Source organism: Mustelus asterias, chromosome 10, assembly GCF_964213995.1.
Source record: "Mustelus asterias chromosome 10, sMusAst1.hap1.1, whole genome shotgun sequence".
In the NCBI taxonomy this organism is placed as follows: Eukaryota; Metazoa; Chordata; class Chondrichthyes; order Carcharhiniformes; family Triakidae; genus Mustelus; species Mustelus asterias.
In genome coordinates, this window is record NC_135810.1 from 84,825,767 (window position 1) to 84,837,889 (window position 12,123).

General features: G+C 41.1%; 1 protein-coding gene across 7 annotated transcripts in view; it reads left to right on the forward strand.

Annotated features, from left to right (window-relative positions):
* Nucleotides 1–12,123, forward strand: part of parp4 (poly (ADP-ribose) polymerase family, member 4) — a 109,159-nt gene that overhangs the window by 3,193 nt on the left and 93,843 nt on the right. For 6 of the 7 annotated variants that reach the window (XR_013498885.1, XM_078222080.1, XM_078222083.1 and 3 more), the window contains exons 2-4: nt 4,685–4,790; nt 8,899–9,031; nt 9,922–10,105. Coding sequence is in view for 6 of the 7 variants with exons in the window: in XM_078222080.1 (XP_078078206.1) it covers nt 8,906–9,031; nt 9,922–10,105 (310 nt within the window). In the remaining variant the exon portion in view is untranslated. The remainder of the gene's footprint in view (nt 1–4,684; nt 4,791–8,898; nt 9,032–9,921; nt 10,106–12,123) is intronic. The other variant, XM_078222081.1, reaches the window with a different exon arrangement.

Here is a 12,123-nt window from a genome sequence, read left to right on the forward strand (position 1 = left end):
CCGTGCAAGAAATCATACTTTTCACTGTATGCTAATACTTTGACAATAATAAATCAAATCAAAGACCTGGTAAGGACAGCAGGCTTCCTTCCCTAAATGACATTAGTGAACCAGTTGGGTTTTATCACAATCAACCATGGTTTTATAGACATTTAATTCCAGGTTTCCATTGAATTCAAATGTCACCATCTGCCATAGGGGATTCGAACCTGGGTCCCCAGAGCATTTCCTCGGACTTCTGGATTGCTAATCCAGTGACAATACCACGCCATCAACACCAATAGAATGGTTTACTGTCCAGGATAGATGGGAATCTCGAGATGGACTCAGCACTTTTATCTTGTTGATTGCTAACACTTCAACCTTGTCTTTTGCATTCACGTACTTGGCAATGCCATCATTGGGATTTATTTATTTATTGAAGTCACAAATAGGCTTACATTAACACTGCAATGAAGTTAGTGTGAAAATCCCCTAGTCGCCACACTCCAGCGTCTGTTTGTGTACACTAAGGGAGAATTTTAGCATGGCCAATGCACCTAACCAACATGTCTTTCGGACTGTGGGAGGAAACTAGAGCACCCGGAGGAAACCCACGCACACACGGTGGAGAATGTGCAGACTCTGCACAGACAGTGACCCAAGCCGGGAATCGAATCCGGGTCCCTGGTGCTGTGAGGCAGCAGTGCTAACCATTGTACCATCACGCCACCCTTGAGGACGAGGCGTGGACATCCCCATCCAACTAGTTCTGGAGCGCAAGGCTTTCTCTTGAGAAACCCACCATCACAGATCCTAGTTTTCAGTTAATTTGAATCACTCTATACGTTATTAAGGAACAACCTGGATGCAGCAAAGGATATGGGCCTTGACAACATCTCACCAGTCGTGTTGAAGATTGCTACAGAACTATCTACATGGGGATATTCATGGAATCTACCACTATTCATGACTGTGTCGGTGCTCGAAAGATATTCAGACACCGTTATTGATAAGGAGAGGAGAACTGGAAAATTCCTAAGGCTTCTCCAGTCTGCTCTGCTCAATAGTGTATAGTCAGCCTTTTTTATAGGGCATTTCTTACAACTTTTAGTAAAGATGATTGTTTCGAGTCACGCACACTAGTAAATTATTTATATATATATACAAAGAGGTAGGCCCGAGACAATAGCCGTTTAATCGCATCCCGTCGGTAATGTCATAATCTGTAGTGGTAGATGGGTGGAATGTCCATTCAGACAATGGTCACTTAATCATGTCTTTATTACAATTTTGGTGTTGTTGGCAAGACATTCAGCTGTGTCCTGTTGATAGATATAGTGAAACATCCACCTTTGCCTGAGCTGTCTAGCACAGTGGTTAGCACTGCTGCTTCACATCGACAGGGACCTGGGTTCGGTTTCCAGTTTGGGTCACTGTCTGTGTGGAGTTTGCGTGTTCTCCCCACATCTGCGTGGGTTTCCTCCGGGTGCTCCAGTTTCCTCCCACATTCTAACAGGCACCAGACTGTAGCAACTAGGGGAATTTCACAGTAACTTTGTTGCAGTGTTAGTGTAAGCCTTACTTGTGACTAATAAATAAACTTTATCTATTTCATGTATATGCAGAGACAGCCAGTCTACAGTGAGGGTGCTGCGGCTGATATGCTAATTTTCCTGGCCCCTAGCTGACACCCTGCTGAGCTCAGTCTCCTCTCCCACAACTGGATGTGCAGGATTGTAGAGTTTTGATCTGATCTGGTGGTTATGATATCGCTTAGCACTCTGGATAACAAACTGCTTCCGCTGTTAAGCATGCAAGTCGTCCTGTGTTGTAGTTTCACCAGGTTGCCAAGTCATTTTTAGTTCTGCCCAGTGTTGCTCTTGACATAAAAACACAAAAATCTGAAAAATCTGAGCAGGTCTGACTTCTCTCTCCACAGTTGCTTAGGCCTGATGTTTTGAGTCAGGATGACCCTTTGTCACGAAATCTTCTGAGTCATCCGGATTTGAACGTTACCTCTATTCTTTCCCCACAGATGCTGTCAGACCTGCTGAGATTTACCAGCATTCTCTGTTTTTGTTTCAGATTCCAGCATCCATAGTCTTTTGCTTTTATTTGCTCTTGATGTGCTTGTCTATCCTGCTCACTGATTGATCCCTGATTTGATTATAATGGTAGATGAGGGATATGTTGGTCCATGAAGTTGTAGGTTATAGTGTAATGCAATTCTGCTGCTGATGGCCCAGAGCATAGATATCCAGTTTTGATCTGTTATGTTCTGAATCTTTCCCATTTAGTGCAGTGGCAGTGCATAAAATACAGAGGAGGGTATCTATCTGTACTTGTGAAGGTGGGGCTTTGTGCTATTGTTATGATTGGATGAATCTGCAAACAGATAGTTTGGTAAGGGCAAAGTCAAGTAACCTTTTCCCTGATTTAGCTTTCTCAGAACCTGTTGTAGGCCCAGTCTGGCAGCTATGTTTTTCATGCCCAGTCTACCTCAGATTACACTAGAAGGGCAAGGTATCGCTGAAAATTGAACAACAGATGAGGCTAATTGTTTCATGCTGCTTCTATCCAGTAGCAACACAAGTGGCATTCACCACTAACAAGGTGCTGGCCTCAAGGCAAAAAGACTTTCTGCTTATCGCACAAATTAATATGGTATATGAATTTCATTGCCAGTGTGATGCCAGGTATGTAGCCATACATCCCAGAGACTGGTGCATCATATCAAACCGCTTGTCCCTTCCATTGTTTGTAACGGGCAAGATATAGATTGTACCCAACCAGCCCATGCTTGCAAAATTCAAAACATAGTGTCCAATGTTAGATAATATTGGCTAAATAATCCTCAATGTACTAAGATTTACACTGGCGACCAATTTAAGATTGGCTTGCATATTAATACGTAGGACACTATACTTTGAATAAAGAAAGAACATATACACACATTGCACCTTTTTCGTTCAACAAACTAAGTGACAACCATTCTTCAAGGCAAGTCAAGCTGCCTGATTTAAATTTCAAACAATGCTTGGCAGATAATCGTCAGTCACCATCAACTGGTGCATTCTCCATAGCAACGCCTCTCTTCTTACCAACTGATCAGCACTCTCATCTCATTTAGTATAAATTTGCTGTTTCTCTTACATTGGTATTCCTGTGAATTGTCCCAATGAATGCAAGACGAAAAGCTTCGATAAAATGGCTCCTTTTTTCCTTTCCAGCTGTTCCATAACACCTTTGAATAAGAAGGCTTATCAATGTCGCCCAGTCCTAGACTCCCCAAGTGGAAATAGCTTCTCTTAACTACTCTTATCTGTTCATCTTAATATCTAGAAAACATCAAATCACTGTTTCTAAATTCCTACTTTGTGTAATCTCTCCAAATGTAACTATCAGAGTCCAGATTAACATCACTGTGCTCCCTCCAAGCCCAATGCATCCTTCCTAATGTTAGGTGTCTGAAAGTATTCCAGGTGTGCTCTAACTAGGATTTCCTTTATATGAAGCATGACGTTTATCCCCTTCTAGTCTTACAAAGAAAGAACAAAGAACAATACAGCACAGGAACAGGCCCTTCGGCCCTCCAAGCCCGTGCCACTCCCTGGTCCAACTAGACCATTCTTTTGTATCCCTCCATTCCCACTCCATTCATATGGCTATCTAGATAAGTCTTAAACGTTCCCAGTGTGTCCGCCTCCACCACCTTGCCTGGCAGCGCATTCCAGGCCCCCACCACCCTCTGTGTAAAATATGTCCTTCTGATATCTGTGTTAAACCTCCCCCCCTTCACCTTGAACCTATGACCCCTCGTGAACGTCACCACCGACCTGGGGAAAAGCTTCCCACCGTTCACCCTATCTATGCCTTTCATAATTTTATACACCTCTATTAAGTCTCCCCTCATCCTCCGTCTTTCCAGGGAGAACAATCCCAGTTTACCCAATCTCTCCTCATAACTAAGCCCCTCCATACCAGGCAACATCCTGGTAAACCTCCTCTGTACTCTCTCCAAAGCCTCCACGTCCTTGTGGCAGTGTGGCGACCAGAACTGGACGCAGTATTCCAAATGCAGCCGAACCAACGTTCTATACATCTGCAACATCAGACCCCAACTTTTATACTCTATGCCCCGTCCTATAAAGGCAAGCATGCCATATGCCTTCTTCTCCACCTGTGACGTCACCTTCAAGGATCTGTGGACTTGCACACCCAGGTCCCTCTGCGTATCTACACCCTTTATGGTTCTGCCATTTATCGTATAGCTCCTCCCTACATTATTTCTACCAAAATGCATCACTTTGCATTTATCAGGATTGAACTCCATCTGCCATTTCTTTGCCCAAATTTCCAGCCTATCAATATCCTTCTGTAGCTTCTGACAATGCTCCTCACTATCTGCAAGTCCTGCCAATTTTGTGTCGTCCGCAAACTTACTGATCACCCCAATAACAATAGAAGTTAGCATTTCATTAACTCTTTTTTGATTGTTTTCTCTATCTGTACTTGATATTTTAATGTATCTGGGCCGCCAATGCTTCTCACATTTTACTGTTTAGAAATTACCCAGTTCTACTCTTTACAAATGGATGAACTCACATTCGCCGACATTGACAAAAGTGATGCAAATAGTTTTCAATCTCTTACCGAACAACATCTCTTTTTAATGTTGTGCTCTTATCTATGTTGCTTACAGCCCTTCATGGTAAATTTGTAAAGAGTGTGCTAGGAGACAGGCGACTATGCCAAAGTGATACAGAAACCGATTTAAATAGCAAATTGGGTGTATATGGTAAGCTCTGGTAAGTGCTTTTCAGTATTAACTATCAATTTAAGAATCAAAATCAGATATAGTACTAACCTTCAAGTAATTTAGGCTAGCTTGTTAAGTAGAGAACTGCCTGAAGTGGCAGTTATCTTTCATCAACTGAGTAAGACGGAGACCGAAGGGGTAGCAAATTCACTTCACGTGGGAGTTTGATGCACAGTGGAAAGAGGTGTGGTATACATAGGAATTAAAGGTTAATTCAGTAAGTAATAAATGAAGTCAACTAAATAACATAAGTAACAATGGCCAGACAGATGTTGTGTTGCAGCAGTGGAATGTGGGAGCTTTTGGGTGCCAAGACGATCAATGACAAACACATCTGCAGAAAGTGTAAGCAACTAGAGCCATTCTGTATAAGGACTATTGATCTGGAACCCAACCTACAGACACAGCACAATATAAGGAAAGGGGAGAAATTTTTGTTCCAGAAGACAGTCATGCCTCTTAAAAAAGGCTTGTCTGTTTTGGTCAACAGTGAGGAGCAGGAAAATGTGACTGTGCGTGAGGTAAGTAAAGGGACCAAGCAGACGGTAGTGGAGGAGTCTCTCACTCTCAGAATTGTCAAACAGATTTAAGGTGTTCATAACCTTTGTGGTTGAAAGCAAAGTCTGCAAGGTGGATGAGCAGGTTGTCCATGGTACCATTGCACAGGAAGCTATTCAGGTGGGGGAGCAAACAGGAATGTAGAGCTAGCAGGGGATGACATAGTGAGGGGGATTAACACTGTTCTCTGCAGCAAAGAGCAAGACCCCAGTTCAGCACATCTGCTCAAGTTTAGCAAGGAACTTGCAGTGGGAGGGGAAGGATCCAGTCGTCATGGTCCATGTAGGTACCAATGACATCTGCAGGACAAGGAAGGAGATTCTGCATAGTTGATATGAGAGGTTAGGTACCAAATTAAGAAGCAGAACCTCAAAGATAATCTCTGGATTATCACCTGAGCCATGTGAAAATTGGCATAGGGCAAATAAGATTAGTCTGAAAGCCGTGCTGGTTAGGTGCATTGACCTGAACAGGCACCGGAGTGTGGCGACTAGAGGAATTTCACAGTAACTTCATTAAAGTTTATTTATTAGACACAAGTAAGGCTTACATTAACAGTGTAATGTAAGTGTCAATGTAAGCTTTACTTGAGACAAATAAATCAACTTTAAACCTTTTTAAGATTAGGGAAATTAATACGTGATTCAAAAACTAGTGTGGGGGACATGGGTTCTGATTTGTGGGGCACTGGCACAAGTAAAAGTGGGGGCTGCACCATTGGGATTGTCAACACCTGAACGATGCTGGGACAAGTGTTCTTGCGACTCCCATAAATAGGGAAGCAGAGAGGCTTTTAAACTAAACAAGGGTGAAGGATCAAGCTTGGGTAGATGCAGCTAATCAAGGGATAGATTCAAGTAAGGAGACCATAATAGTAACATGGGAAATGAGAGTTACAAAATAGCAGGAAGGGGCAGAGATAAAACATTAGAATAATCCAATAGTCAAGACTAGATATTACAAAGATAACAAAGACAAGGCTCTGTTTCTGAATGTGCATGGAACTCTTAACAAAATAAATTAATTGATGGCACTCTTTGAAGTAAAGAAATATAATCTGAGCCATTACAGAAATATGGCTGCAGGACAACAAGGATTGTGTCTTAAATATTGAGAAGTATATAACATTCAAGAAGAATAGTAAACAAGGTAAAAGTGAAGGGATAGCGCTGTTGATCAAGGATGGCATTAGTGCAATAGTGAGAGATGACCTCAATTCCGAAGGTCAGGATATAGAATCAGGTGGAAATGAGGAATAGTAGTAAAGAAGTCTCTAATAGGAGTGGTCTACAGACTCCCTAATGTTATACACAATGTAGGACAAAGTATGCAAGAAGAAATGTTGGATGCTTGTGATAAAGGAATGGCAATAATCATGGGTGATTTTAATCTGCATATAAACTCACAAAATCAGATAGGCACTAGCAGCTTGGATGAGGAGTTCATGGCATTCCATCAAGAGAGTTACAGCAGCACATTCTGGAACCAACCTGAGAGCAGGTTAAATTAAACTTGGTATTGTGCAAAATGACAGGATTAATTAATGACCTTGGAGTGAAGGCACCCCTAGGTAGCACCAATCACAAAATAACTGAATTTTCCATCCAGTTTGAAAGGGACAAGAGTGCATCTGAAATGAGTATTCTAAACTTAAATAAGGGCAACTATGTGGCATGAAGGATGAACTTGCTGAAGTGAACTAGGATATTTGACTAGTGTATTGATCCATAGAGAAGCAGTGGTAGACATTTAAAGGGATATTTCAGAATAAGTGTATGCCTACTATAGAGAGAAATTCTAAGCGGTGACCCACCAACCGTGGTAAAGGAGAAAATCAAACTTGAGGAAAAAGTATATAACTATGCAAAGATGAGTGGCAGGTCAGGTGATTGGCCAGAATATAAAGAATGGCAGAGAATAACTAAAAGGTTACTGAGGAGAAATAAATTAGAGCGCAAGAGGCAATTAGCTGAAAATGTAAAAATGATGGCAAGAGTTTCTACAGGTACCTGAAAAGAAAAAGAGTCAGTAAAGTGAGTATTGGACTGCTGGACAGTGACAATGGGGAGTTAATAGTAGATAATAAGGAAATGGTGAATGAAATGAACAAATATTTTATTTCTCTCTTGACTCTAGAGGATACCAAAAACATTCCAGTAATACTTGTAAATCAAGAGGTGGAAGGGAAATTTTATAGTATGGCTATCTACCTATCGATGCCTCATGGAGTTGCACGGCAGCACAATGGTGCCTCACAGCACCAGGGATCTGGGTTCAATTCAATCTTTGGGTGACTGTCTTTTTGGAGTTTGCACATTCTCCCCATGTCTACGTGGGTTTCCTCCAGGTGCTTCGGTTTCCTCCCACAGTCCAAAGATGTGCAGGTTAGGTGGATTGGCCATGCTAAATTGTCCTTTAGTGTTCAAAGAAGCACAGGTTGAGTGCATTGGCAATGGTAAATGCATGGTTACAGGAATGGGGCAGAGGGGCAGCTGCTCTTTTGGAGAGTCTACCTAGACTCAATGGGCTGAATGACTACTTTCTGCACTGTAGGGATGCTATGATTCTATGAACTCAAGGCCAAGTGCATCATCAAGTGCAGTTGGGTTAGGAAATGAGGGATAGGACTCTCTTAAAGTTATACATTATATGCATATTTTTGATTTTTTCATTATAAACATATGTGTAAACATTTAGAATGGAAACTACTTGTGTTGTAATTACACCCTCCTGCCAGTTTTGGTCCTCAGTTACCAAAGCATTATAGAAGTGATGTTTTATGAAGAACACAAGAAAATATCTTAGGAAAGGCTAGAAAAACAACTTCACTTACTTGTCTGTGACATTATGTTAAATGTGGGATGTCGTTCTTTGTCCCAAATGGTGGCAACACCCATTTTAAGATTACTTATTGTATACATTGTTGTGTAAATCCAGCACACTTTAAGTAAGTAAAAGCTAGCAGTGACTTAAGACATTGGGAATATTGAATTTTGCACTCTTCCTTGAAATCGCAAAACAGTTTTAAAATTTGTTTAACGTGCTTTAAATTATGGCAATTTTATTATGAAATGAAGCCAAGTCCCTGTGCAGTATCTTCTCTAACCTTGATATCTAGCCAGGTTTTCAGTATCATACCCAGAATTCTGAACAGAATTTTGCCTCCATAGGATCTCTCTCCCAAATTAGATGAGTAAATTTATTTAATAGTTTAAAACTTATTGGGGACTAAATTGAAATAAATGTCAAGAAGGCAATAAAAAGTTCCATTCTACTGGTAGAACTTTATCACCCAGTCACATCTTAAACTTGTCTATTTCTTCTGTGAACAAACTGCAAATCCAAACATGTCTTCATGAAAAAAGTTGTGTAATGCCACCTCATACTGAAAGTATTTAACTGGTTTCAGAATAACAGATAACTTAACAGCAAATACTGGTTTGTGAGTAAGTCACAATATTTTTCTTAACTGTTGTTAGTTATTGTTCAGTATAAAATAATTCCAAAGTATACTCAAGCAAGTTGTCTCACTTGGGCAGGAGTACCATGGCTATTTTTACTGACTGTGTGGTGGTTCTGAATGTGAAGGAATTGCCAATAACAAAGAAAAACAAGTTGAAGACTGCTATTAAGAGCAATGATGGAATAATTTCCTATATCGTCAATCGACAGGTATGATTTAGATTACCATATATATTTGCCTGCACTAATATTAATTCTTGTTATGCACTTATTGTGGTACAATCCTATTTTGATTACTTTCAGGATATTTAACACAAAATTGTATTTTGATTCATTTAGTTAATCTAAAGTCCAAAACAAAATTGAATTTGACCAGAACTTCTTAATTACAGCTGTGTTAAATAATGTTTGCAGTTGCATGATGTTTAGCCGCATCACAATAGCAGTTATAATTTAGGAGTGGAATATTTATTTCTGCACCAGTTACATTGTCCCATGCTCAGTGCTACAAGCAAGATGTCAATTTGGCTCCTTAATGAGTCAACCGACACTATTAGCCTTGAGCCCATTGCAGTTTAGTGCTCACTTGGGGATTTCCTGACTTTCCCATGGCCTCTGAAGAGCGCTCTGCAAATCCTGTCAGGTTTGCCAGTGGCACCCAGGGTAGTCAGGAACTCTTATCTGATTGAGAGACCTGGCATTTGGAAGGGGCTAGGGGGCACTGAAAGCCACTGAATCCCAGCCAACATTTCGGGTCGATGACCTTTTCTTAGAACTGGACATGAGCACTTGTTCAGATGTAAACATCTGATTTTCTTCCACAATGCCTAAGTACACATAAAAATGCATTCCATCATATGTGCAATGCATTGTAAATGATAACTGTGACACTACACTTCCTCCATATCCACTCCTCACCCACCCCCTGGTGAAATTGTCAAATAATTCACAGTAAAATCAAGCAACCAGAGATGATATAATGCAAGGCAAGTTATCTTGTAACTATAATACACTTGAAACCTCAATAGCTTACTGGACTGGTCATGATTATTTTAAAATATAATCACTTCAGAAATCAGTCCTTTTGTTTAATTTTACAGTGTACTCACGTTGTCGCATCTGACCTCAATACGATAAGTTCTTGCAGACTGAAAGCCATTCAGAAATATCATATTCCTGTTGTAAATCTGGATTATATACCTAGCTGCATTCAAGAAGGTAAACTTTTGGATGTCGGCTGCTATAAACCATGTGAACCAACACCTTGTACAAATGATGATGATGGTAGGTACACTGTGAAATGTGGTTTGTAACTCTGTTATATGATTACTTATATAGATATAAAACTGGTAAAATTAATTAATAAGTAACTTGTGGGACTCAGTTGTAACGATTGCCTAGGACTGGTGAGAATTTCACCAAGGCTGGACTCCAAATTTTAGGTGCCTGGGGCTTTGTTAGCAGGGTTTGTGAGGTGGCCGGGTATCGTTGAAATTTCAGTCAATACAAAGACTCACAAAAGTCAGTGTCCCAATTTTTAAAGATGTATCTTTTATTTGACCAGCGAATCACAGGGAGAGATTGTCGAAGAGTCCTAGGCTCCTCTAGACATAGAGCAGCCTGACATCTACAATAAACTCTGACATATACAATTTAAGATAGATCAATTATACATTTTCTTATCAAATTCTCCCACCTTTTATTAACTTTGAATCAATCATCTTCAATACACTTAAATCATTAATAACATCAGTCACATACTTTAGCCAATTGCATTTTACCTTCTGACATGATGGGATTTTATTGGTCCGTGAAATCCGGATGCTTCCTCCCTCTATTGCTGACTCAACTTCGTCTATTGCTTAGCAACCCCAGATGCTAAGGTCAAAGTTAATATTCCCACCATTTTCCTCCATGTCACCGGCCACTCCTGACCTCATTGCAGCCTTAGTTCAAACATGGACAAACGGTGAGATGAGAGCAACTGCCTTTGATATTGAGGCAGCATTTGACCGAGTATGGCATCAAGAAGTCCGAGCAAAACTGAAATCAATGGGAATCAGGGGAAACCCTCTGTTGGTTCAAATCATACCTGGCACAAAGGAAAATGATTGTGGTTGTTGGAGGTCAGTCATCTCGGCTCCAGGACATCACTGCAGGAATTCCTCAAGGTAGTGTGCGAGGCCATAACATCTTCAGCTCCTTCATCAATGATCTTTCTTCCACCAGAAGGTCAGAAGTAGGGATGTTCACTAAGGATTACACAATGTTCACCACCATTTGTGACTTCTTAGATACTGAAACAGTCTATGTCCAAATGCAGCCAGATCTGGACAGTATCCAGACTTGGGCTGACAAGTGACAAGTAACGTTCGCACCACACAAGTGATCGGCAATGATCCTCTCCAACAAGAGAGAATCTAGCCATTGCCCCTCGACGTTCAATAGCATTACCATCGCTGAATCCCCCACTGTCAACATCCTAGGAATGACCTTTGACCAGAAACTGAACTGGAATAGCCATATAAATACTGTGGCTACAAGAACAGGCCAAAGGCTAGGAATCCTGTGGTGATTCAGTCCAGCCTTTGACTCCCCAAAGCCTGTCCACAATCTGCAAGACTCAAATCAGGAGTGTGATGGAATACTCTCCACTTGCCAGGATGAGTGCAGCTCAGCAACAACAGTCAAGGAGCTTGACACCATCCAGGAAAAAGCAGCCCGCTTGATTGCTATCCCTTCCACGAATATTGAATCCCTCCACAACCGACACACAGTGGCAGCAGTGTGTGCCATCTGCAAGATACACTGCAGGAACTCACCAACCTTCCAGACCCATGACCACTACCATCCAGAAGGACATGGGCAGCAGATACTTGGAAACACCATCACCTGGAGGTTCCACTCCAAGTCACTCACCATCCCTGACTTGGAAATATATCACTGTTTCTTCACTGCCGAAGGGTCAAAATACTGCAATTCCCTCCCTAACAGTCGTGTACCTACATCTCAGGGACTGCAAGTTCAAGAAGGCAGCTCACCACCACCTTTTAGGGGCATTGAGGGATGCACAATAAATACCAGCCTAGCCAGTGATGCACACAACTTGTAAATTAGTTTTTTAAGAAAGAATGTGAGTACATTAACTTATTGCAAAGGAGTGGGAGTGGTACATGTCAGAGAATAAATACAAACCAGTGTATAAATGCAAAAGAGAATTGTGTGCGCGTGTTGTGTACATGTGCATGTGAGCCTGCATTCTTTTCACTACATAATAGGGGACATAATTTCATAGTTTTCCA